We start from the raw sequence: 26,950 nt of genomic DNA, 5'->3' as shown, positions 1-26,950 counted from the left end.
ATATCTATAGAATAAGTGGTGTGTTGGGATCAAGTACAAGTGACTGTTTTATTATTACACAGAAAAAGGAAATCATTTTTAAAAAATTTAATAATTTGGATAAAATGGAGTCTATGGGAGACAGCTTGTCCGTAATTCTGAGCTTTCTGGATAACGGGTTTCCGGATAACAGATCCGATACCTGTTTTGTGTTAAAAGAGTAATGCATGTTGCTTCGCTAGGTCCCTTTGCTTTTTATGTCACAGTTAGAAAACTAGATTCTAGTATGGGCACATGGTTAGTAAGTAGCTCCCTACATAGGCACAAGCACAAGAGGCTCAGAAATACAAGATGATTTGCTCATGAAACACCTCTATTACCCCCTAATATTCATTGCTGATTTTTCCCACCCACCAGCTGCCCAGCATTCTGGGAAATAAAATGACATTTGTGCCAGATCATACACATAAGTTTCATTCTCACTATGATTTTGCATATTGTCGCCATGACTGTCTCTCTGGGTGTCCAGTCCAGTCCAGTCCTCCCACAGGGACCCGCACCCCAATGATCATGTATAAAATACACAGGGACAGGGTGAGGAAAGGAAAGGCCCCCCGGTGGGTGCCATTGCTAAGAGAGCTATTGCCACAATAGGAGGGAGGCCGACTAAGCTCAAGATGTAAAGGAAAAAGGGTTAAACTCTTTTTTTGTTGCTGATTTGCTAGTAAAATTTTACCTGTTTGTATAATCAAATTCCCCCAGGCTCTATCTGCCCTTTATTTCACATGGAGTCTCACCTGTTTCCTAATGTGGCTTCTATCCCTGTTTTCCCATTCTATCCTTGGATTCCTTTCCAGCCCTCACATATCGGCCATTTGGCCCCCAGCCTCAGAGCGGGCCCCTTGACCAGAACGTTCAAATAAAATTTATGTACCATTCCTTAAGTAACTGGTGTTCTACAATATCATATCATGCTTTCTATCCTGTGGCCCTTCAGCTGTTGTTGAACTACAACTCCCAGAATGCACAAAAGAGTTCTCAGTGAATACTGGACATTGAACCACAGGTGGAGGTTTGCAGGTTGCACATTCCCATTTTATTGCTCATCCTAGACCCATTCCCCTCTACTGCCTCTCCCCTGAATGTCTCTAAGTGAGGTCTCTCCTGATTGTCTTTGTATGATGCCCCTCTCTCCATTGACTGTCTCTAACTGTTGCCCCTCCCTTCCTTGGCCGTCTCTCTCATTCGCATGGCAATATCACTCCCCTAACTTGACTGTCTCATCTCTCCCATCTGTGCCGCTCCCTCTCGTCCTGCTCTTTTTGCCTCTCTCTCCCATTCTGCTACTGTTGTGTAATCTCTTTAGTATAATCTGGTAGCTTTCGCTGCTTTTATCCCCACCACACACACTTAATACACACAGCCCACGTAAAACACACACAGACGTACGTTCAGCACACTTATAGGGACATGCCTTCATAAGGATCACCTAGAGTGCAAGCTCTATGGTGCAAGTGCCTCCTTAATCTTTTGTACTGTGTATATTTCTGTTAATGTAGCCACAGACCCCACAGATCTTATGCATACAGGCATATCTTTATGCACAAAGCAAGGTAATACTGTAAATAAAATAAGGACCTGAAGGACATCTAGGTGACGTCCAAAATTAAGGAGACACCTAAGTAAATAAGGGGTGCAAAAGATACTGAAAGCAGGTGTTTCCACATAGGTGTGGTTGTTGAATTAAGAAAGCAATTAACATCCCATTATGCTTAGGGTTATGTGTAGAAATACTGGTCCTTAATGCCCTATAGTCCTAGTTCTTTAGGGCTTCGGTATATACATAAACAAACTCAGTAACCAACTATTAAGCTGTTGTATTCCTTACACTAAGGAAGTTGCCCTTTATTGGACCCCCCAAGAACAGAGATCAACTGAAAATGTGTTTCTAAAGCTTTGAAAGGGACCAATATCGACTGCTGAGATTAGACTTGAATATAATAGGCAAGAGTTGATTGATGAAGGTATATAGATGATAACGTCCATGTAGATAACAAGAGATGAAGTCAATGGTTTTCTGACTTTTTCAGTTCAAGACTTTCTTTATGGTCCTGTATTTGCTCACAACAAGGTTACATGAAAAGGAAAACAATGCAGTCTTGGCCTATCTAGCAACAGAACCCGAGAATATCAACTTGATCAAGTACAACAAACACGCTCAACCCAAATCTCACCAAAACTGAGCATCAAGCTGGGCTTTTTAGTGTATCTAGGAGAGAAAATAGGCATTCTGCCCAAACTCTCACCTTAAATGTCCTTATTGATGAGCCCCAAAGACTCCAGACACAATTCCCACAGTTGGGAACCAATGCTCTAATGTGAAGTGCTGACTAGGGGTTTTTCTTTGTAAAACAGAAGATGGACAGGACAGAGCTAATGGGCAACAGGCAGGACCAGTGCAGTGTTAGAGGAGAAATAATGAAGTGAGGAGAAATAATGAAGAAATCTGCCAGTGTATGAGATGCTGAATGACACAGACAGGCCCAGGGTTATGGTTTGTTATCTGCTTTGCTTCGGATAACAGCAGGGCCAACAGATGCAGCTCAAGAGGATTTACCGGGAGCTGAAATCAGAAAGCAGAAAACACAGAGACACCGACCTGTCCCACTAATCACAGCCCTGCTAATATAACGTCTCCTTACAACAAACAAATGGTGTGTTAAACAGATAGCGTGCGGGCTTCTATTTATTTATATATTACAAACAATACACTTGCACCTTCAGTATAAAGAAGCGCCAGCAATCACAGAAATCGTCGTCATCACGGGTTATACCACATTTCTATGGATCAGTTTATGAGGATTGGATTAAAAGAAAGAGTAAACAAATATATAAAAATAAAATAATAAAAGTATATATATATATATATATATATATATATATATATATATATATATATATGGTCATATATTTTTAAATAAATCAATTTTTTATTTTTTAAGTCCTTAAATGTATGTATGTGTATATCATATATATATATATATATATATATACATCTGATGTAAAGTAGTCACACTCACAGGTCTTACGCTGGTAGAAATATATATATATATATATTGCTCTAATTTTGTGCATTTTAATTCTGCTCTACATTAAATGTGTCTAAATGTTAAATGAATAAGCAGAAATATTGCATATTAATAAATAAAATCGGCAATGTGTCTTCAGACTGTAATTATTTGTAGCATATAGTAGCAGTAATAACATTAATATTATTCAATTACAAATAGGTCTTGGCACTGAAATTAATAGCAGTAATATTTATGTCATTTCCTAGCAATATCTTTGTCTAAAAAAAAAAAAACTTTGCTATGAAATGAAACCGACAATTTCCTTGTATAATTAACAACGAAAATAATGACAAACGAGCTCCAGTGTTCATAATAAAGTCACGCAATAAGTAATTTTATTACCAACATATAAAAATCCATCGAATGATCTTATAAAGACAAGTCTCGTTTTTGTGAATTTACTCATTTGTATATAAATATAGGCACACATTGAAAGATTAAATCTATGCATTAGACTGTAAGCTCTTTGGGTCATCCCTATCATATGCTATTCATATCCCTTTGCCTCCACTCTCACACTGACTCTAATAAACAGAGAGCATCATCTGATTCCCTGGCCCCTCTCCTCTTATTTGCAAACTGCTTTGCATTTAAGCATTTAACTCCAAATCGGCTTTTAGCCTCATTCCACCCCTCCCCCTCCCCCTTGTATCTCTCCCCTCTCCTAGAGATCCGCATACCTCTGTACAACACACAGGAGAGAAGACAGAGGCAGGTAGAAAGTCAGGAGCAGAGACTTTGTGGCCACCAGCAAAGGGGAACCGAGGAGAGATCAGGAGAAGACAATGTGATAAAGGAGAGGAGAAAGTAATAGATAAAGGAGAGTAACAGGTGCAGGGGAAGGGGAGAGAGTAACTGGCAGTAGGAGACCGCCAGGGAGGAACCAAGGAAGAGTAGAGGAGAGGGTATTAATCAGGGCAGGAAAGAGTCCAAAGCAGCAGAAGAGAGGAGCGATAAAGTCCAAACATTAGGTGGGCGAGTAACAGGTATAAGTATAGAGAGTTGTAGAACGAAGGAGGAGGGAGTAACTGACTGGAGCAGGTGGAGAGTAACAGCCATAGAAGGAGAAAGTAACTGGCAGGTACAAGTGACCCAAAAAGGCAGAAGAACCAGAGAGAAAGTAATAAAAGAAGAAGGGGAACAGGACTGCCAACAACTGAGTGAGGAACTCCTTCTCCATTCATTTGCTGTCCCTTCAGGTGAGGAATACCTGGGACCTCCGGGGGGCTGGTTGTGCAGTTACAATGTGCAGGGAGTATGAACTGTTTTGGAAGGTCGGTACTGGGGGGTAGAATTACGGCAACGAGTGGCCCTCAGTAGGGTAAAGTGTGTGTTTGTGTATCTACAGTTTGCCCTTTCCAGTCAGATGTTTGTCGACATTACACTAATACATTAGCGAATGCCCAGTTATTAGCAATATGTTAGCTCGGGATATTGCTCTTAGCTGCACTGTGGAACTCTGTGTGATTTTTGTGCGTTTTTGTATGTGTGTGTCTCCTTACAGCTAGTCGGTGGTGTAATATTTACAATTAATTTGTATTACCTATATATAATATACAACCTGCACATGAAGTGTGTATAGTACCAAGGCATTATATAGTGGCACGTGTAGCCTGTGTGTAGTCTGTGTATATATACTATGATGCTAATGTGTATAACCTTTATCACCTTTTATATATTGTTTTAGTATTATCCATAGAACACACAATATAAGCGCTTCAGACTGAGTTGTTTTTGCTTTATTGATATCTTGCTAGGCAGGATTTGTAAGTCCCGTTGGGGAAAGACCACAGAAGTAGTTTCCTTGCCCACCACTTCTTAATAGGCTTTTATTAGGATCCATTCATGATCAGGGGCCAAATAATTAGATTGGCTTGATTTAGCCCAGCTCATTGGTTGTCAAATAAATCAAAAGACCTGCTTGTATTCCCAGGTCACCACATGTGTGAATTTATGAGTGTATTGTCAGCTTTAGTTGTGCAAATATCTTTATAATACACACGCCATGAATATCCTGTGAATTATATCCTTATAAATGTAACTTATTGAAGTCTTTTCTCTCGCATAACACTGATACTTGTGCCTATAGTAACATGAGATGGTGCCGATAGTAACAGTGGGATAATAGTTGCTTGGAAAGGAGTGTGACTTTGGGATAGCAGGTATAGTAGGGAGAGATGGTGCCTATAGTAACAGTGGATAATAGTCTCTGGGAAGGGAGTGTGACTGTGGGATAGCAGGTATAGTAGGGAGAGATGGTGCCTATAGTAACAGTGGATAATAGTCTCTGGGAAGGGAGTGTGACTGTGGGATAGCAGGTATAGTAGGGAGAGATGGTGTCTATAGTAACAGTGGATAATAGTCTCTGGGAAGGGAGTGTGACTGTGGGATAGCAGGTATAGTAGGGAGAGATGGTGCCTATAGTAACAGTGGGATAATAGTCTCTGGGAAGGGAGTGTGACTGTGGGATAGCAGGTATAGTAGGGAGAGATGGTGCCTATAGTAACAGTGGATAATAGTCTCTGGGAAGGGAGTGTGACTGTGGGATAGCAGGTATAGTAGGGAGAAATGGTGTCTATAGTAACAGTGGGATAATAGTCTCTGGGAAGTGAGTGTGACTGTGGGATAGCAGATATAGTAGGGAGAGATGGTGTCTATAGTAACAGTGAGATAATAGTATCTGGGAAGGGAGTGTGACTGTGGGATAGCAGGTATAGTAGGGAGAAATGGTGTCTATAGTAACAGTGGATAATAGTCTCTGGGAAGGGAGTGTGACTGTGGGATAGCGGGTATAGTAGGGAGAGATGGTGTCTATAGTAACAGTGGATAATAGTCTCTGGGAAGGGAGTGTGACTGTGGGATAGCAGGTATAGTAGGGAGAGATGGTGCCTATAGTAACAGTGGATAATAGTCTCTGGGAAGGGAGTGTGACTGTGGGATAGCAGGTATAGTAGGGAGAGATGGTGTCTATAGTAACAGTGGGATAATAGTCTCTGGGAAGTGAGTGTGACTGTGGGATAGCAGGTATAGTAGGGAGAGATGGTGCCTATAGTAACAGTGTATAATAGTCTCTGGGAAGGGAGGGTGACTGTGGGATAGCAGGTATAGTAGGGAGAGATTGTGTCTATAGTAACAGTGGATAATAGTCTCTGGGAAGGGAGTGTGACTGTGGGATAGCAGGTATAGTAGGGAGAGATGGTGTCTATAGTAACAGTGGATAATAGTCTCTGGGAAGGGAGTGTGACTGTGGGATAGCAGGTATAGTAGGGAGAGATGGTGCCTATAGTAACAGTGGATAATAGTCTCTGGGAAGGGAGTGTGACTGTGGGATAGCAGGTATAGTAGGGAGAGATGTGTCTATAGTAACAGTGGATAATAGTCTCTGGGAAGGGAGTGTGACTGTGGGATAGCAGGTATAGTAGGGAGAGATGGTGTCTATAGTAACAGTGGGATAATAGTCTCTGGGAAGTGAGTGTGACTGTGGGATAGCAGGTATAGTAGGGAGAGATGGTGCCTATAGTAACAGTGTATAATAGTCTCTGGGAAGGGAGGGTGACTGTGGGATAGCAGGTATAGTAGGGAGAGATTGTGTCTATAGTAACAGTGGATAATAGTCTCTGGGAAGGGAGTGTGACTGTGGGATAGCAGGTATAGTAGGGAGAGATGGTGTCTATAGTAACAGTGGATAATAGTCTCTGGGAAGGGAGTGTGACTGTGGGATAGCAGGTATAGTAGGGAGAGATGGTGCCTATAGTAACAGTGGATAATAGTCTCTGGGAAGGGAGTGTGACTGTGGGATAGCAGGTATAGTAGGGAGAGATGTGTCTATAGTAACAGTGGATAATAGTCTCTGGGAAGGGAGTGTGACTGTGGGATATCAGGTATAGTAGGGAGAGATTGTGCCTATAGTAACAGTGGATAATAGTCTCTGGGAAGGGAGTGTGACTGTGGGATAGCAGGTATAGTAGGGAGAGATGGTGCCTATAGTAACAGTGGATAATAGTCTCTGGGAAGGGAGTGTGACTGTGGGATAGCAGGTATAGTAGGGAGAGATGGTGCCTATAGTAACAGTGGATAATAGTCTCTGGGAGCAGGACGTACCTGTATAAATGTGGCGGTACAATATCCAAGGTGTGTGGGGCGCTGGGAGTTTTGGGCAACAAATTAACAGCTGTAAATTGGGTCAATCTACATACATATAATGAAAAGGTTCCTGTAATGTATTTACTACTATAGGTCTTATAACTAGTATGTCAAATGCAGTGCATGCTGTGTATTTACCTGTATATCAGGTTTTCTTTGGCGGGTAACCTAAATGAGGATTACATATGTAAATGTCCTAAACCAGTAAAACTGGCGTCTCACTGTGTACAGGCTGTGTACGGATCTTGTGACAGGTGTGTGAGATCGGTATATTTACCTGTGCAAGCCCTCGATGTTATTCCCATGTCACTCTTCATGTGGGTAGACAGTTGGCTTCTGCTCACGTAAGATTGTGTTTGCATTACATGTACAGATGCAGAAACACACATATTTGCCCTTTTGCTATGCAGATGAGAGAAATCACGGGGAGAGTCTCTTTTATTTCTGGTTCAGACATGGCCATACAAGAAGTCATAGGGTGGTCAATAATAGCCCTGAGAGCAGGGGGACTTTAGGCCGACCCTTATGAGTGACCCACATCCAGTTTGATCTACTCACCACTTCCAGCATGAAAATCCTGTTGAGCAGTTGTCGCCCAGGTCACGCTCGCTGATTGTGCTAGTTGCACAAGACCCAGGGAACTCATTACGTCCGCCCTCTGTAATGGAGAGTTTCCTTGAAAGAGGTTGCACTGGACCACCCGAAAGCCATCAGCAGCAAGAAGGGAGCGATATAATAGGGTGATAATGATTACCCCTATGATAATGAACCCTACACAATTGGCAAAACCCTCAAAACTAATCAACAAAATTAATGTAAAGCCTATGTCACACTGGAGATTAGTAGCTGCTACTTGTAGCTGACTTAAAAAGGGCGTTGTTGATTCCTGAGAGTACATAATAGATTATTGCCCCCCACAATGCCAAAACATATTTCTAACCAGCAGCTCCTGTATGACCTGAGCCTGAGGGCAATGGCAGATACTGAGCGTTGATCCCTCTGACATCACAAGTCCAACTGCTTTTCAAAGGGGTGGTTGAACTTTAAACTAACTTTTACAGGGGCGGAACTATCGGGGGAGCAGGGGGTGCGAGCGGGCCAGGGCCCGCACCCCCTCAGGCCCCCCGGGAGTCTGCCACATGTTCTCCGGCCAGTTCCGGGTGTACGGAGGGGGGCGGGGGGCCCGGCTGCGCGTCCTGCGCCAGGGCCAGCCCCCCTCTAGTTCCGTTTTTGCACTTTTAGTGTATTATAGAATTACCAATTCTAAGCAACTTTTAAATTGGTCTTCATTTATAGTTTTCAAATTATATGCCTTCTTCTTCTGACCTTTTCCAGCTTTCAAATGGGGGTCACTGACCCCATTTAAAAACAAATGCTCTGCAAAGCTACAAATGTGGTTATTACGATTTTTCATTACTCATCTTTCTATTCAGGCCTCTTCTATTCATATTTCAGTCTCTTACTCTATTCAATGCATGGTTACTAGGGTAATTTGGGCCCTAGCAACTAAATAACTCAAAAACCACAAAGAGGAAATGAATAACACTCTCTAGATCATAATAAAAGTTAATTCAAAGGTGAACAACCCTTTTAAAAAGAGAATGAAAGCCTAGAAATGCTGTATTTGGTATACACTTAATGGATGCATTATCCAGAAACCCGTTATTCAGAAAGCTCTGAATTACTGGATGTCACCATCTTCCATAGGCTCAATTTTACCCAAATAATTCACATTTTTAAAAATTATTTAATTTTTCTCTGTAATAATAAAAAGTACCTTGTAGCAAAACCAGCTTATTGGGTTTATTTCATGTTTAAGTGTTAGACTTAGGGTATAAAGATCCAAATTACAGAAAGATCTTTTTTCCGGAAAAGCCCAGGTCCTGAGCATTCTGTATAACAGGCCCCATACCTGTACTTGCTTTACTGTATCAGTCAGGAGGTTTAGCCACAATATAACAGTAAAGTTGCCATCTTGGATCTTGTTATTAGGTCATATTTATAGTGCCAGTGGCACTGCACATGCTCAGTGAGTTCTGCCTGATATCAAGAAACTATTGAAAATGATATTGAAAATGATCAAAACATTAGCAAAAATGTAGGTTTCATATCTCATAGGAGCTGATATTACAGGGCTGAATATTAATTCTCTGATGCAGGCTGCACTGATTAATATTCTGTTGTGTAATGCAAATCTGAATTCTCTATCAGAGTTGAACAGTGAATTTTGTTTTATAAATTCAGGTGCTAATGGCAGCCCAGAGCATGTGCTGGGAATCAGCAGAAATGAAGTTACTGGGGCATCTGTAGAGGCACACTCATTTTTTGTTGAGTTTTACTTCTCCTTTATTTACCTGTCTGTAAAGACCCTAGTTGTTTGTACTGTACAGAAAGGTGCAAGTTGTCTTTCCTGCTTAAAAGAATGTAGACTTATCCTCAACTCAATGGCTTTTCTTATTAAACATCCCGTGAGCTATTTAGTCATAACCTGTCTAGCCAAACTCTCGTCTCTCCAGAAAAACATATTGCCCATCCTCCTTACCTTAGGTAATGAGGGCCCTGCCTCAAGGGCTTACAATCTATAGGATGAGGATAGTTGATAAATCCAAAAAACACTTGTTACTCAGCTGCTGCAGTCTATACAGGCCTGTCAAAGGGGCAAAAAATGCTGGAATATAGCCCCCAACTCCAAAGGGCACCCAAATCAAAAGTTCAAAAATATATTCCCAGTCAATACTCTCAAAATTAAAAAGTCACTCTTTATTTATCATAAATATTAAAAAGTAGGTTGACTGGGTATATATTTTTTAACTGAGGATAGTTGATACACAAGGTATAAAAATCATGTGGCTGTGGGGCAAGTTAGAAACATATAGACAGTGTTAGTAGGAAGCTAATGAGTGAGCAGAAGCTGATGTGCCATGGGATATCCCATATCTGTTAGGTGAGTAGGTATATGTGGTGTGGTGGTATGTGTGTGTGTAAGCTTTATAGATGATGTGAGTTTTAAGGGAACATTTAAATCTCTGCAGGGTACGAGTATGCCTGATGCTATAGAGCAGGGGTCCCCAACCTCTTTTACCCGTGAAACACATTCAGATGTAACACAGGACGGCAACACAAGAATGATAAATTTCTCGTGGGGGCTGTGATTGGCTATTTGGTAGCCCCTATGTGGACTGGCAGCCTACTGGAGACTCTGTTTGGCAGTACATCTCTTTTTTTATAAAACAAAAACTTGCCTCCAAGCCTGGAATTCAAAATGAACCACCTGCTTTGAGGCCACTGGGAGCAACATCCAAGGGATTGATGAAGAACATGTTGTTTGTGAGCCACTGGTTGGAGATCACTGCTGTAGGGTATTGAATTCCACAGGTAGGGAGCTGCTCTGGTGAAGTCTTGGAGGTAGGTGATGAGGTTACTAGGGAAGAAGATCATTAGAGGATTGAAGTGGTAAATTTGGAGGGCACCTGGAGATGAGGCTGGAAATTTCAGGTGGGGCATTGTTATTGAGAACTTTGTAGGTGAGTGTGAGAGGTTTGATGGGGGAACGTATAGGTAGCATATGAAGGGATTTGCAGAGAGGTGCAACAGAGGTAGATCGGGGGTGAGATGGATGAGTCTTGCAGATGGATTGCAGAGAGGATATATGAGCGAGTGGTAGGCCAATAAGAAGGAGGTTGCAATAATGAGGGCACTGGTATTTTTGTTGCTTCCTGGTTCCTGACTGAGAAAGGGGCATATTCGTGCAATATTTTTTAGATGTAGGTTCAATTAAGATGTAAATGACAAGACTTTGCAAGGGACTGGATGTCAGGAATGAATGTGGATGGAGTATACCAGTGAACCTGCATTCCAGAATAAATGATTAGTGTTGTTACCAGTAACAGACAATGTAGGGGTAGGGTAGTGGTTCAAACTTTGCAAAATGTTCTTCCTCATGAGAAAGAATTGACCCTAACTTCTACAGGTCTCCTCCACCAAAATGGCCGGTCATAATAATTTTTACGGTTCACTGTATTTCACATAGAGATTCCTCAAGTTTTATTTCATGTATTTGCCTTACAATGGATTCTGGTATTGGTGATACATTTCATCAGTTGCGTCCTGCGCCCCCTCCCAAATTGGCAAACTTCAAGGAATGTCATGTAATTCAGGTATTTTTGGAATGAAACCTTTATCTCAAACAAACAAGGAAGCAAATTTTTCCCTTTCACCCTTCTCATCCCTAATTTGTTTACACAAATTCAGATTTGGTTCTAAATCTATAAAAAAGGATTTGGGGCTCTGCCAAATCCCAAAATAGTGGATTCGGTGCATCTCTAATTTCAGTAAAGAAAACTTTCTGTTGCTGGAGATCCAGTCCACCTGCATTGTTCCAGTGAGGAAATGTTTGTGAGACCATTGATTACATTGATGTATCCATGATATAGACACCATATATTAAAGAGGCAGCCCAAAATAATTATCTATACAAGGGCAAAATTGTCTTTGCAGCCCTCATTATTAACCCAACTCTATCAAGCCCTATGATTTGGATTGTGTTTGGGGCAACAAAAAGGGACTGAGTGCAAATTTTAAGCCAAAGCCTATGGTCTTTTAGTTACACCTTTTTTTTTTTTAGTTATAAGCTTTTGCAGCAACTCTCTGGCACTAATGCTGCAAGTGTACAGTGTAATATTATGCCTAATACATATTAGTCTCGAATTTGCCTATGATTTGTATGTGATGAGCAATGTCACAACCTACCAGCTCCAGGAAAATGTTCTTAACCCAGCTCTGGGCTACAGCGTGTTTTACACTGTATGGGTCTGGGGTTTGAGTCCAACCAAGGCACCATCATCATGAAGCCTACAGGAGTCTGTTTATAAGGGGCTCTAGGGAAGGTAATAATATGATGTAAATATATAGGCGGTGAGAAAGATGTGGGATGTATAGTGAATAAAGTACCTCTTGCAAATTATAAGGATATTATAAGTTACCAAGGAGGTTCATGACTATTTATACAGGTCATGGAACTCCAAGGTAACTTCTAATATCCTCATATTTTGCAACAGGGGGTATTTTATTTATTATAATACACAAGTTTCAGTGAGTCATGTGACAGAAATGACATCACTACTCACCGTATATAACTGATGACATCAGTACTTACTGTTTACAAGGATTTAATTTACAAGATATTCATGGCTTTTGTGCATTATATAGGTATATATACAATACCATGTTTGTCCATCGTCTTCATTACTATTTACTTGTATTTCCCCCTAACCACTTCTCCTTTATCCTTCTCTTATTCTGTTATCTCTTGTATCTGCAGAGTCCTAATAATGGGGGAGTTGGAACAGTTACGCCAGGAGGCTGAGGCACTGAAGAAGCAGATAGCGGTAACCCAGACCCATTTAAATTCCTTATTTTATTTCACTATTTACTAGGGATGTGCCGAATATGGAATCATCCTCAAAAGCCAAGTCTGGAACCAACTCTGAACCTCATATATAAGTAAAGTTTTAAAGGGTGGGGGTTCATCTTCAACTTAACTTTTAGTATGTTATAGAATGGGCAATTTTAAAGGACCAGTAACATCATTTTTTTAAAAAAAAAAAAATAGTATAGAATGAAAAAAAAACCACAAAGACAAATTAAACTTTTTAAATTGCTAAGTCTTTATTAAGAAATAAGTTACCGAAACTCAGTTTGCTCTTCAGAAAAGACGACACGGCGACGATCCATCGTGCGGGCTCGATTTCTCCTCCCTACCTTCATTATGGGAGATAGCCAGGGAGGAGAAATCAAGAGCCGCGTGATGGATCGTCGCTGTGACGTCTTTTCTGAAGAGGAGCGCAAACTGAGTTTCGGTAAGTTATTTCTTAATAAAGACTTAGCGATTCAAAAGTTTAATTTGTCTTTGTGGTTTTTTTTTCGTTCTATACTAACGAATTGAAAAAAAAAATTGATGTTACTGGTCCTTTAAGCAACTTTTCAATTGGTCTTCATTGTTTATTTGTTATAGTTGTTTTATTATTTGCCTTCTTCTTCTGACTCTTTCCAGTTTTCAAATGGGAGTCACTGACCCCACCTAAAAAACAAACACTCTGTAAGGCTACAAATGTATTGCTATTGTCATTATTACTCAACTTTCTACTCAGGCCTCTCCTATTTATATCACGGCATGGTTGCTGGGGTAATTTGGACCCTAGCAACCAGACTGCTGAAATGGCAAACTGGAGAGCTGCTGAATAAAAAGTTAACAGAAAACACCATAAATAATAAAAAATGAAAACCAATTGCAAAGTGTCTCAGAATATCACTCTCTACATCATACTAAAAATTAACTCAAAGGTGAACAACCCGTTTAAAGTCACACGCCTTTAAGGATTTGGATTTAGCATTGCAAATCCTGCAATGAATTCCAATCCAACTCCTGAATTCAGTGTAGCCCAACTACATGTATGGGACCTGTTATCCATAATGCTTGGGATCTGTTTTTATTCCAGATAAGGGATCTTTCTGTAGTTTGGATCTTCATACCTTAAGTCTATCAGAAAATAAGTGACACATTTATTAAACCCAACAGAATTGTTTTGCTTCCAGTAAGGATTCATTATATCTTAAATTGGATCAAGTACCGGGCACTGTCTTTTTATTACAGAGAAAAAGGAAATAATATTCAAAAATTTGAACTATTAAAAAATAAAATGCATTCTATGGGAGACGGCCTTCCCTTAATTCAGAGCTTTCTGGATAACGGGTTTCCAGATAACAGATCCCATACCTGTACCAATGCTTTGTCATTCTATAATGCTCATATCTAACATGATCCCGTTGCATATAATACAGGCAGACTGCAGGGTTAAGAAAATGTTTTTCAATATGTAAGATAGACCTTTGCGTTGTGTAATAAGTGACCCTATTTAATCTCACTATATCACGTCTGTCTTCAACTGCAACTCCCAGCATCGCTCCAACAATAACCAGAAAGCATCCTCCTCTATTTAATTATTTAAACACTCTCCACTTCTGTGTCACTGGCCCTGTTTAATGCCTTAGTCAATGGCCTTTCTGCTCATTAGAATTAGATTATGTTTCAGCCCCCCGTGGCTCCAATTCATTTCCCAAAGTGAAACAAGGGCAACGTGCATACTAAACGAGTGCAGATTAAGTCTATTGACAAGAGACTGGTGTAGGAATAATCAGTGGTGCCACATTATTATACACGTATGAGACTTTTTTATTATTCTTCTTGGCCTTCTGATACTGTACCAACCCTGCAATCCCCCATCCTAGAGTTTCCTATAACGTGCCAAGCCCTATGAGAGGTTAAGAGGCTTCACAAAGCGGATTAAAGGGTTTCTGGCATTAACCCGACCCTGCTGTTGACTATTTCTGACCTCGAGCCAGTAAATGTATGTATGACGCGTGCACAGGCCCTCCTGCTGATGGCTTATGTCTTAGTCCTGCTATTTTTGCTTTGTGTTACATCAGGGTACACAGGCCCTGCTGTCGCTACCTTGTGTTACTTTGAGGTGTGTATAGATCCTGCTGTTGGGGATTTTGTGTTACCTTATAGTGGGGGTTCCCAACATTCAAATGTTATTGATTTGGAGAGCAACACAAGCATGCAAAAAGTTCCTGGCGGTGTGTCTGTTGGTAACTGGTAGCCTCTATGAGGACTGGCAGCCTACAGGAGGTTCTGCTTGGCCATAAACCTGGTTTTTATGCAACCAAAACTTGCCTCCAAGCCTGGAATTCAAAAATAAGCCCCTGCTTTGAGGCCACTGAGAGCAACATCAAATTGTTGAACAAAATGTTGCTTGTGAGCAGGGGCGTAACTACAGAGGAAGCAGACGCTGCAGCTGCGGAGGCCCAAATAAAGAGCAATTTCAACATATATTGGTAAAACAAGTCAACCTCTAGGTATATACATTAATTTGCTGTTGGGCCCAGTAACTTCTAGTTGTACCACTGCTTGTGAGCCACTGGTTGGGGATCACATGCAGTGTAGAAAGACCCATCTTGTAATGCGTTGTGTGACTTCAGGGGGCAATAAGGTCCTGGTTGTTCTCTGTGTTACTCTAGTGTATACAACTATTAGAAGCTTTCTCTGTTACATCAGTGTATATATATCGGTCCCTTTATTGTTGCTTTGTGTTACTATGTACAGCCAAAGTTGCTATTGGTTTGTGTTAATTCAGTCTACAGGTCCTTCTATTGGTGCTTTGTGTTAAATAAGGGTGTGTGTAGATCCTATTGTTTTTGCTTTGTGTTCCTTCAGGGTGCATACAGGTCCTACTATTTATTGTTGCTTTGTGCTGCTTCATTATAATACAGGCCCTGCTGTTATTGGTTTCTGTTGCTTCAGAGTGTCTATAGGTTTGGTGCTTTGTGTTGGTTGAGGGTGCTTGTAGGCAATGTTCTCATTTCTTCTTGGCGATGTGTGCAAAAAAATAAATTTTAACCTTGCATGCGTAGTTTTTAAAAACTGTGTGCTCAGGTAAGAATAAATACATCATTTTGTATTTTCACACGCACCACACATTGTTGTGTGCGCACACCTTAGAGGGAACATTGCTTGTAGGTTCCAATTGTTTCTTTTGTGTTATGCGACAAGTATGTACAGTCCTTGCTGTTATGGGTTTGTGTTACTCCAGGGTGTCTATAGCTCCTTCTATTGGTGCTTTGTGTTATTTCAGAGAGCATTTAGGACCTGCTGTCAGTACTTTTGTATGGACTGTGCTGTTGGTGCTTTGTGCTATTTCAGGGTTTGTATAGGTCCTGCTGCTAGCGCCTTTGTTGCTTAAGGGTGTACAGGTCCTAGTATTAGTGCGTTGTGTTTAATCAGGTTGTGTAGGGACCTTTTGTTGTGCTTTGTGTTAATTTAGAATGTATACAGGCTCCACCAGGCTCAGATTGGACCAGCAGGACACCGGGAAAAAGCACGGTGGGCCCCACTGACCCAGACCAACTCCACGCTGGAGACCCTCTGCACTGCTCAATGACTTCCCCCACTGGACCCAAATGCACCTGTAATAAGAAAAAAAAAGAATGCACAGGTGTTGGTGGAGGTGGATTGTAGCTGAAGAGAGGGGCTTTGGATTCGGCTGACGCAGGCAGGCCCGGATTTGTGGAAAGGCCACCTAGGCCCGGGCCTAGGGTGGCAGGATTTTAGGGGGGGCGGCATGCTGCCCAACCAAACCCACATTGATTCAAAAATACTGGGGATACACTGGAGATACAATAATTTTCTAAATTTCCCATGCGCCAATCCCCATTGCTCCTGTACCGCTGGAGGGGACAGAGTCAACCAACGGCAGTGAGCCTAGGGGCGCCCACTATGTAAATCCGGCCCTGGACACAGGGGACCCCAGATACAGTAATGGTGGGCCCCAGACCCCCAATCTAATGCTGGTCTCCGTTGTAGGTGTTTTTCTTGTGCAGACACTACAGGTAGGGATGTTTGTTGCCTGTACAATCCCTACTACTGACAACAGATGGGATTGTGTTACTGAATGTATTCTGGATTATTATCTTTTTATTAGAACAGCTAAAGAGGCGTTACAGCAACACAACTGCATTAATTACAAAGGCTCAGCTCACCAGGTGCTGGTTTTTCGCTTAGGTGAATAATTAAAAACAAAGCATAAATGTGATATACATGTGAATTCTTTTATCAACTAAACCTATTGACAAGTTGGCCCATTCTACTAGGGTCTGCTTCCTCTATAGTGACACCCCTGCTTCAGACTGACCATGTTTAGCCATAAAACAAAAATATCCAGGTATGGTTGTTACATGACATTTACATTGTTGGTACATGTTACTGCTATATATTCAGCTTGTGCCACTGCTCATATTAAAACGTTATCACATGTAAGAAGGGCCTAAATCAAATCAAAGTCTCTCTCTCTGTGTGTTTGCAGGAAGCCAGGAAACAATGTGCAGATACGACCCTAGAACAGGTTTGTGTCCTTCTACTGTAACACTATTGGGTTTTGCATGTTGTGCCTGTGGTTATTGTGAAGTGATACAAATTTCACATTGCCCTGTGTTCCTTAGACTACCGGGGGGATGGAGGTGGTCGGTCGCATCCAGTTGCGCACAAGACGGACACTTCGTGGTCACTTGGCTAAAATCTATGCCATGCACTGGTCAACAGACTCAAGGTACTCTAACCCCTCAATGTTACATCACAGAACACAAGAACAATAACCTGTAAAATATAATTTTATAGCTGCTTTCAGTTATACTGTAAGTAGTGATGTCATAAAGCTTATTTAAATGTGTGATTTACAAGCAATAATGATAATGTGCTATTGAAGATCTGCTTGTGTCTTTATGTAAATGCCCCTAGGACTTCTTATAGCTATTATAATTTTCAGTAGGGGTACAGAATCCCTTATAATACACGAGTGATACTCAGAGTTCCCTGTATAACTGAGCCTGCAGCCATGTGCCTTTATATGGTCACAGAACCCCTCAGTGACTTCTAATATCCTTATCATTTACAGTAGGGGGTACATTATCCCTTATAATACATGAGTGATACTCAGAGTTCCCTGTATAACTCAGCCTGCAGCCTTGTGTCTTTATATGGTCACAGAACCCCTCAGTGACTTCTAATATCCTTATCATTTACAGTAGGGGGTACATTATCCCTTATAATACATGAGTGATACTCAGAGTTCCCTGTATAACTGAGCCTGCAGCCTTGTGCCTTTATATGGTCACAGAACAACCCCTCAGTGACTTCTAATATCCTTATCATTTACAGTAGGGGGTACATTTTCCCTTATAATACATGAGTGATACTCAGAGTTCCCTGTATAAGTCAGCCTGCAGCCTTGTGTCTTTATATGGTCACAGAACCCCTCAGTGACTTCTAATATTCTTAACATACAGGTGCTGACTTGGTCACATCTCTGGAAATGGTCAGCTTTAGGCTGTAGTCTGCATTGATATGGTGGGAATGTTCGCATAGGGATTGGGCTTTTATAGACGTTCAGTATAAATGATTGGGATCCTGAAACATATTGATGGAACTTTCATGTAGGAGTGAGATGTACACAAATACGGGTGGAACTTGAATGAGCACAGAATGAAATATAGCATGACGGCATTTCAAGCGTCCATGTGTTTATTCTATGTGATCTCTTGCAGACTTCTTGTAAGCGCTTCTCAAGATGGAAAACTTATTGTGTGGGATACATACACTACAAACAAGGTAACACCTCAATATCCAACTCACTGTTATTACCCCAGTTATTAACACTTCAATGCATGGGTACCTTCCATTACATTATACAAAATACTCTTTCTGTCATTCAGGGTCCAATCCACCCCGGCCACAACCCTTTCCTGATATCCCTTGCCTCCTGTAAATATTCTCTCTTAGTGCTGAAATATGTGCCCTACCCCTGTCTCTATGAACAATACCACTATTGACTTTGCCCCATGTCAATGAACTTCTCCAGGTCCATGCTATCCCTCTGCGCTCATCGTGGGTGATGACCTGTGCCTATGCCCCCTCGGGTAACTTTGTTGCATGTGGTGGGCTGGATAACATGTGCTCCATCTACAACTTGAAGACACGTGAAGGGAATGTGAGAGTGAGCAGGGAGCTTGCAGCACACACAGGTAAGGACCACTTAGTACTATGTTCATATTGAGTAAATGAGGGAGGTCCAACTTGCAGCCCTTCCGCTCTTGTACAACTCTCTGCAACTGCCAGTTACTTTGGGCAGGGACCACATTTCTACTTCTATGTGAGTGTCAAAATTGGAAGAAAATGTAGTGTTGGATAACAGGACCGCCATCAGAAATCGCAGGGCCCCATACAACAAAATTTCCTGGGCCTCCTGGGCTGCGCCCACCGCAAGCCCCGCCTACAGGTCCGCCCTTTCCACCACACAGTAAAAAAACAAAAAAATATTGGTCGCTATGGTTCCCACATGTTAATAAAAAATAAAAAGATATTGGTGGTCAGGGCCCCCCATAAAAAAAACATTTGTGGCCAGGGCCCCCCCATTAAAATATATTGGTGGCTAGGACCCTACATGAGAAAAAAAAAATTGGTGGCCAGGCCCCCTCCCACATTATAAGAAAATTGGTGGCAAGGGCCCCTTAAATGTCCATGCCTTCCCGAAGTGAGCAGCTCTCAGAAAGATGGGGGCCCAGCTACTCAAGTAAGTGTGGCGTGGCCCAGGGCCCCCCTTAACCTCGGGGCCCCCTACAACTCTCCCCCCTGTCCCTCCCTGATGGCTGCCCTGTTGGATAATATTATTAAAATTGACCCTGTGTCATCAGTTCAGTAGTTTGAACTGATCCTCACAAGAGAAGTAGAGTAGAGCATTTTGTCACAGATCTTGTTTGAAACAACTTACATCACGGAAGCATTTACTGACCTTTCCTTGTTGAACTTTCATGTTGAAGTTGAGCACTACTCGAGGCCAAATACTTGAAGATTTGGTATTTGGAGAAGCAACCTTTAAAGAGGAATGACAGTTGCTATGAATGGAATTAGCGCAAGGCTCTGAGATATTGATGTTATCATGCAGGAGAATAGATTTACTAAACATGCAGAGGGCAATGCAGGAAAGATTGACGGCTACCATAATACCAGGAATAAAGAACCGTTTGATATTGAGCTACTTTTACAGAGTTCACCTACAATCATGCCCCATGGAGCGCACAATCTAGATGCTTTAATGAATTTAGGTGCTTCTACACCATCCCTTCCTCAAAGCTGATTTACTAAGATGTAGATAGGGAAGTGCCAAGTTGTAGGGTAACATTGAGATAGTTGGGTAAATGGAAACTGGGATTGGGGAGGAATGGACAAACTGGTAGAAGCTGGATGTGAATAGGGGATAGGTTTGGATTACAAGCATAACTGAATGGGCTTGTGGCATAACAATGGGGTATCTTAACAATTATGACATCTATATTGTAAGTACATTTTTAATAATGTCCCCAGCTGGAATTTACCTAGGTGGCAACCCTACATGTGCCTCATGCATTTGGTACCAGGTATACCTTTGTATCCATTCAATGGATCAGTCAATATTATACACAGTGTAGGGCTGTGGTTGCTCAGTAAGTACATAATATTACTGTCCTCTGATAGCATCAACATGCAAAGTGCCTGTGGGTAATCAGTGCAGAATACAAAGAATTTATGCAAAGTGAAGGAGCTGCAAGGGCAGGACAAATGCATCTGGAATCTTGTTGCCAGCTAAAACTGGTAAAATAATCGAATTAGCATGAATTATTTAAGTCCAAGGAGGGTTATCAATGCTAAGAGCCCATACCTACTTTGTTTAACAAATGAGTTATAGTAGTAGTGGGATAATCCTTACCATTATGTTATCATTAGGTTATCTATATCTTGCCTGGTAGTGTCCAAGTCTAGCGTAACAAATCAAAAATGTATGTAAAAAATGTATGTAAAGGAGGAAACACTCTACAACACTCTCGTGAAGCCTGCTCATGTGGAAATAGATTGCAGTTGATATTGAAAGTCAGTAGAACATAAAGTACAAGTGTTAGGCAACCATAGACCTTAGACCACCTAGGAATGAAGATCTATACGCAAATACTCAATTAGACTTTGCTGGAGCACCCGATCAATGAAAAAGGGAGTCTTTGATGGGGCACTCTGAAACTCAATCATAAACTGAAGATATTGTCTTCTGCAAGAGAACGCTGTTTGTGTCAAAAGTTCTTTCCAACTCACAGTAGCAGTAGCTTCAAAAGATGCAAAAGTTTTTGTAGAATTACACTGGATTTGATAAGATGACGTACAAAAAATTAGCCCTTGACACCTGACCACAAAGGAATACTGTTATGCTTGATACCTTTTGGGGTATCACCAGCTTACAGGTCAATAGTCTCATGCTAAGACTGTGTTAGCATTTTAAATAACGTCACTATGGCCCATCAGTGTCAGACGTCAAAGTGTCCTTAATCATTAAAAATAGCAGAGAAGCTCATGCTAAGCTCCTTAAGTACCTATGGGTGTGTGCCGTCTGATCCTGGTACTTTACTCATCTTAACTTTATCCAACCGTCTTTGGAATTTGCCCTGAGCTGATCAAGCTCAACTGACCTTCGAGGCTTTGTTTATTAAATCTATGGTGTTCTACAATTTGCTGTAATTCAGTGTAGAAAGAAAGAAAGAATACACTTTACTACAGTCTATTGTCACGTGGGCCATTAGGTAGAAAACAGCGTCTGTCAAAGGCCCATCTCTACTCTTTGGGATACCTGTTCACCAGTACAGGGGGACTTCTGGAATAACTATATATCATTATCTACAATTCTACAAGGGGTCGCAGAATGAGACAACCCAGCATTGCAGTTCTCACATTAAGGTTCCTACAAAACCCAAGTTCTCCCACATCCAGGGGATTCTGTTACCCTAAGAAATAATTCCAAATCCTATTTTATGATAAAAAATAAACTTCACTTAAACTTTATAAATCTTGTTTCTTTTAGTCTTGGAATTCAAAATCACATGAGGCATTTTGTGGACATTGTTATTAAGTCAAGCTTTTCATCATGCCAAAACCAATGAGGTGGTGAGGAATGTGAGGAGTGCAGTGAGTCAGTGACATCAAGGATATGGATTTTTGAATAAAAAAAGAATTTGGGTTTCATGGTTAAATGGTTTCATGACTCCTAAATCCCAACCTAATGCCTCCTCCTTTTCTTTATCAATATCAAAGTCATCAGTTTGAGATGTTTTCAGTTCATACAAAGGGGCAAATTCACTAAGCGCCGAAGCGCCGAACGCTAGCGTCAATTCGCTAGCGTTGGGCATTTTCGTTACTTCGCAAATTCACTAACGAACGATGGCGTAGATTCGCTAGTGTTACTTCGCACCCTTACGCCTGGCGAATTTTCGCTACAAACGTAACTACGCAAATTCACTAACGCGCGCAGTGTACTGAACGCTACCTTTTATGCTAGACTTCCTCCGCCACCTCAGACCAGGCGAAGCGCAATAGAGTAGATAGGGATTGCTTCAAAAAAAGTCAAAATTTTTTCTAAGTCCCAAAAAACGCTGGCGTGTTTTCTACATTATGGGTGATAGGCTGAAAAAGATCGAAAATTTTTTTAGGGCTGCCCTCCTTCCCCCCTACATTTCCTGACTCATGGCAACTTAACTATACAGTGGGCACATGTGTAGGGCAAAATACAATTTTTATTTGATGTTTTGAAGGTTTTCTAGGCATTTGTAGTGCTGATACGTATTCCTCCATTGAAATTTGAATTTGGCGCCGTATGCAAATGAACCATCGCTAGCGAAACTTTGCTTCGCTTGGCGAATCAACGCTAGCGCAACTTTGCAACCTTACGCTACCCCTGTGCGCAACTTCGAATCTTAGTGAATTTGCCCCAAGGGCTGTAGAACAGGTTAACTCTAATAAAGAAAGATGAGTTCATCCATCTGCCCTTACTGATATTGCATCAATGATTTGTATTTGTCATGATGAGATGTGCCTTCCCTTTTCAGGTTACCTTTCCTGCTGCCGGTTTCTTGATGACAATCAAATTGTGACCAGCTCAGGAGATACAACATGGTGAGAAGGCAATAAAATTAAAAGTCTAAATCAGGAAACCCCCCTACAGATGGAGCACATTTTATTTTATCATCTAACACAAATTCTTCTTAGTAGCAATGGGAAGGTGTGCCAAATTAAAAAAATAAAATACATTGCTCCTTTCGAATATTAGACAGACATATTTCTTTACTTGCATAAACTGATATGGGGGATGTGATTTTTAAAAGGGATTTTCTCTAGATCAATGGGGTAGGGAAATTGCCCTGTTCATTTTAGTCCTTTGGTTCCTTTCACATCTGGGTCAGTCGATGCAGGAAGACCAAAGTTTAACTATACAAGACAACTGGGGTCCAATGGTTTTATCAAAACTGCAGTTCGAGGCGGTCATGAAATTTAGTCAAAATGGCCAAACTGACCCCCCATATTGCTCCATGTTAGTCTACATTGAGCAATATTACCGGAACATTTCTTTATTTGAGGGCACCTCCAGCTGTATTTCTGGCATGTGATGCCATTGTATTCCATTAGGACTGTCAAGAACCTCAGGAAGCCACTGGCCAATTCGCATTACTACTCCTCTGACCAAATTAGGTTAAATTAGTCTGGTGCATTTCAGTTAGTGCGTCTGTGTTGGTGGCTACATTGTCTATGGGGCTTGTGTAGCTCCTGTGCAGTTTCCTTGGAGTACATTAGAAATCATATTGAGGATTGAAAAGAGGTCCCAAAGTAAATTCACATAACTCACCAAAGTCTGGAAGAGGCCCAGGTGCACTGCCGTAAGCCTTCAGCTAGAAGAGTGAATCAAACCATATTGGTGTAGAGTAAGCACTCAGTGAGCAGTCTTCCCAACCAACGTGTAAAATTCAGTAAGTTTGTTCAGGTATACTTGGAGGGAACCTTACGCGTTTCATATTTCACAAACACTTAATCATTAGAAATCATATAAGACCCTCTGTTTATTCCAACTTATTGTGAAGCACTGCAGAACTTACTGGTGTTGGATACATTGATGATAATGTCCACTTTGCCCAGCATGACCGTGTTCTAGAGTTGTTGTATAGCACTGGGGGGTTCTGGAGGAACGCCTTTTCGTTTCTACTATGTACTTTATTTATTGTATATGGCTGAAATGACAATAAAATCCACTTGACACTTGACTTGACTTGAATGTTCTCTCCCCACAGTGCCCTATGGGACATTGAGACGGGACAGCAGAAGACTGTTTTCACAGGTCACACTGGAGACTGCATGAGCTTGGCTGTCTCTCCTGATTTTAACCTGTTCATCTCTGGAGCTTGTGACGCCTCCGCTAAACTGTGGGATGTGCGACAGGGCGAATGCAGGCAGACTTTCACCGGACATGAGTCTGACATAAATGCGATTTGTGTGGGTAGCGCTGGTATTTGATGGTTAGGAGGGGATGTGTCCATCTTTGTACTTGGAGATATATTCAACTACATACCTACATACGTGTTCCTTAGTTTTAATTAATTTTAATGAACTTTGGATAGTATATAATACGTTAAGAGCCAGTATATATGCACCCATGAGGGCACTGCTAATATTGTCAATTAGTATATATGAGGGGCTGTAGGTGTGTGTCTAATGGTATGTTGCTTACGTTTGGCACTTTTTGGCACAGTTCTTCCCCAGCGGTCAGGCAATATGCACAGGATCTGATGACGCCACGTGTCGCATGTTTGACTTGCGTGCAGACCAGGAGATCAGCGTGTACTCACAGGACAGCATTATTTGTGGTATCACTTCAGTGTCCTTTTCCCTTAGCGGGCGCCTCCTTTTTGCTGGATATGATGATTTCAACTGCAATATCTGGGACTGTCTAAAGCGTGAGCGTGTGGGTGAGTAACTTGGCCATTCATTTTCATGGGGGTACAATATAGCGTTTTCCTAACCCCTGATTTAAATTTTTCTTATTCCTCCTTCCTTCTCCAAAATCTTGTTGGTCTTCTGTCATCCTTCCAAGCTCCCCCACACCCTAGACATTCTTCAATTCTCCTTTCTATTCCAAACTCCTTTCCATCCTCATGAGCCTCATACACCCTTCACTCTTGTATCAGTCCTTCTTCACTCTTGAACCCTTATCCAAACCATGCTCACTTCTCATCCCTCCTTTAATCCATATTAACTCAGCTGTCCTCTAATTCTCACAAGCAATGTCTCGTTTAAACCTTCCCTCACTCCACAGTTCTCCTACTATCTTCTCCCACTCCATATTTCTCCAACTATCTTCTCTCGCTCCACATTTCTCAGACTATATTTTCTCACTCCACATTTCTTCTTCTATCTTCTCTCACTCCACATTTCTCCTACTATGTTCTCTCACTCCACAGCCCTTATCCAAATCTTGTTCACTCTTTATACACAGTATTATTAACACTCTAACCTTTGGCAGGTGTCCTTTCTGGCCATGATAACCGCGTGAGTTGCCTTGGAGTTACTTCGGATGGAATGGCTGTAGCCACAGGGTCATGGGACAGTTTCCTGAAGATCTGGAATTAATCAAAAATTAGAAAGGCACAGACCTCCAATCACCTCCCACCTCTCTATATCACAGATCTACAGACTATCCCTCCAGTATCTTCAGTCATACCATTTTCTCGCAGAGCATTGGCACAAATCTGCAGTCGTTATAGTATCTCTCCTTCCACCGGTTCTGCAGAGCATCAGCGAGATCTGAAGTCCATTGCTCCAACCATAGCCCCACAGAGCACAGGCAGATTTTCCTTCTAGTATCTACCATCCTAAATAAAATACATTTGAAGATAGAAAGGACCTGCTATATGGTGCAACAATTGTTAGTTATTTTTAGTATATACATTGGGGATGTCCAGCCTGTGGACCTTCATCTGTCATTATAATGGTGTCATGCTTGTAGTTGAGGCTGCAGGTTCTACATCCCTGGTTTATATAAGTTTCCCTCAATATTGGGTTTCCTCTTGTTAAGCGACAGATTGATTGCCACTTGCTCAATTAATAGATTAAATCCCGGATTCGTTTTGGGATTTGGCCAGAGTACTTGGCCAAATCAAATCCAAGTCTAAGTCATTTGGCCAACTGAGCATAACAAAATTACAGTTCAATTTAGAGTTTGGATTTGTCTCAGTATTGGCCCAAAGCTTTTGTGTAGAACTCAGGGTTCAGTTGAATCTAAAAAAAATGGCTTTAGTCTATTCCAACTAACACCACTGCCCTGGTAAGCACTTATGGGCCCTACAGGGACCAGGATATTTTTGCTTGCTTTAATCCCTCTCCTATGAGGAATTCCTTTTTGAAAGCTAATATAACATTTCAGGATACTGCCGACCCTTCCCAGATCTTTCCTTAGCTGCTAGCTGATGGAGCATGTTGGGGGTTTCCAAAGTGCGATGCCTAAAATGACCTAGGCTGATGGTTCCTTACCTGGAGCATAACCCTTTTGATACCTCCCTTGCCAGTGATCTTTAGAGTATCTCTGCATTAACTTTTGCCCTTTATTAGATATCCCCTCACTCATGTCAGACATGCAGACCTTCACCCACTTCTAATGTAGAAACTCTTGCCGCGGAGAATCTGTGATAGCCGTGTGTAAATCTATTTATTATGCTCACTTCTGTCCTTTGTCACTTTTACAATAAGTTTGTGTTTTATAGAACGGAAGAAGAATAAAATATATTTTAGGGCATGGCATTCAAAGTTTCTGCTTCTGGATGTTTTGTGATGTTGGATTTCCCTGGTTTGAGTATAAAACCTTTTGTGAAGGGCTGAAAAGATATGAAAAATGCTTGTGGTGTTGGATAATCACTGAGACTCATTCCCAAAAGATTCTATAAAGCTTTAAATATCTGTCTTAACTGTTTGCAGGCCAAGGGTCTGGTAGAAGGGTGGGACCTGTACCTGACTATAAGAGTTGGCTGGAATTTTCCCACATTGTTGATCTTTGTAGACTTGAAGAAGCAATGTAAAGCAGTTTGGAGAAGCAGGAGCTTCCTTTGGTGACCAAAGCGCCTTTAATGGTCACTTACTACACGCCTTAGTAACAAGGTCTCTTGTAGTAAGATGTTGGTCTTACCTTTTGGTCCTGGCTTGTCCTTAGGGAGGTCTCCTGTCTCAAGTTACTCCATCATAGTGGAATCCA

General features: G+C 41.4%; 1 protein-coding gene across 1 annotated transcript; it reads left to right on the top strand.

Annotated features, from left to right (window-relative positions):
- Positions 1-4,239: 4,239 nt before the first annotated feature.
- On the top strand, positions 4,240-26,502 carry gnb3.L (guanine nucleotide binding protein (G protein), beta polypeptide 3 L homeolog). The gene is given in 10 exon segments (NM_001086983.1): positions 4,240-4,309; positions 12,574-12,640; positions 17,174-17,212; positions 17,310-17,416; positions 18,411-18,474; positions 18,725-18,887; positions 22,767-22,833; positions 24,000-24,201; positions 24,458-24,674; positions 25,229-26,502. Coding segments are annotated over 9 exon segments (1,023 nt in total). The 5' UTR covers positions 4,240-4,309; positions 12,574-12,583; the 3' UTR covers positions 25,336-26,502.
- The last annotated feature ends 448 nt before the right edge of the window (positions 26,503-26,950 follow it).

Source organism: Xenopus laevis, chromosome 7L, assembly GCF_017654675.1.
Source record: "Xenopus laevis strain J_2021 chromosome 7L, Xenopus_laevis_v10.1, whole genome shotgun sequence".
In the NCBI taxonomy this organism is placed as follows: domain Eukaryota; kingdom Metazoa; phylum Chordata; class Amphibia; order Anura; family Pipidae; genus Xenopus; species Xenopus laevis.
Note: the sequence above shows the minus strand (reverse complement) of the source record. Positions and strands in the feature narration are given on the sequence as shown.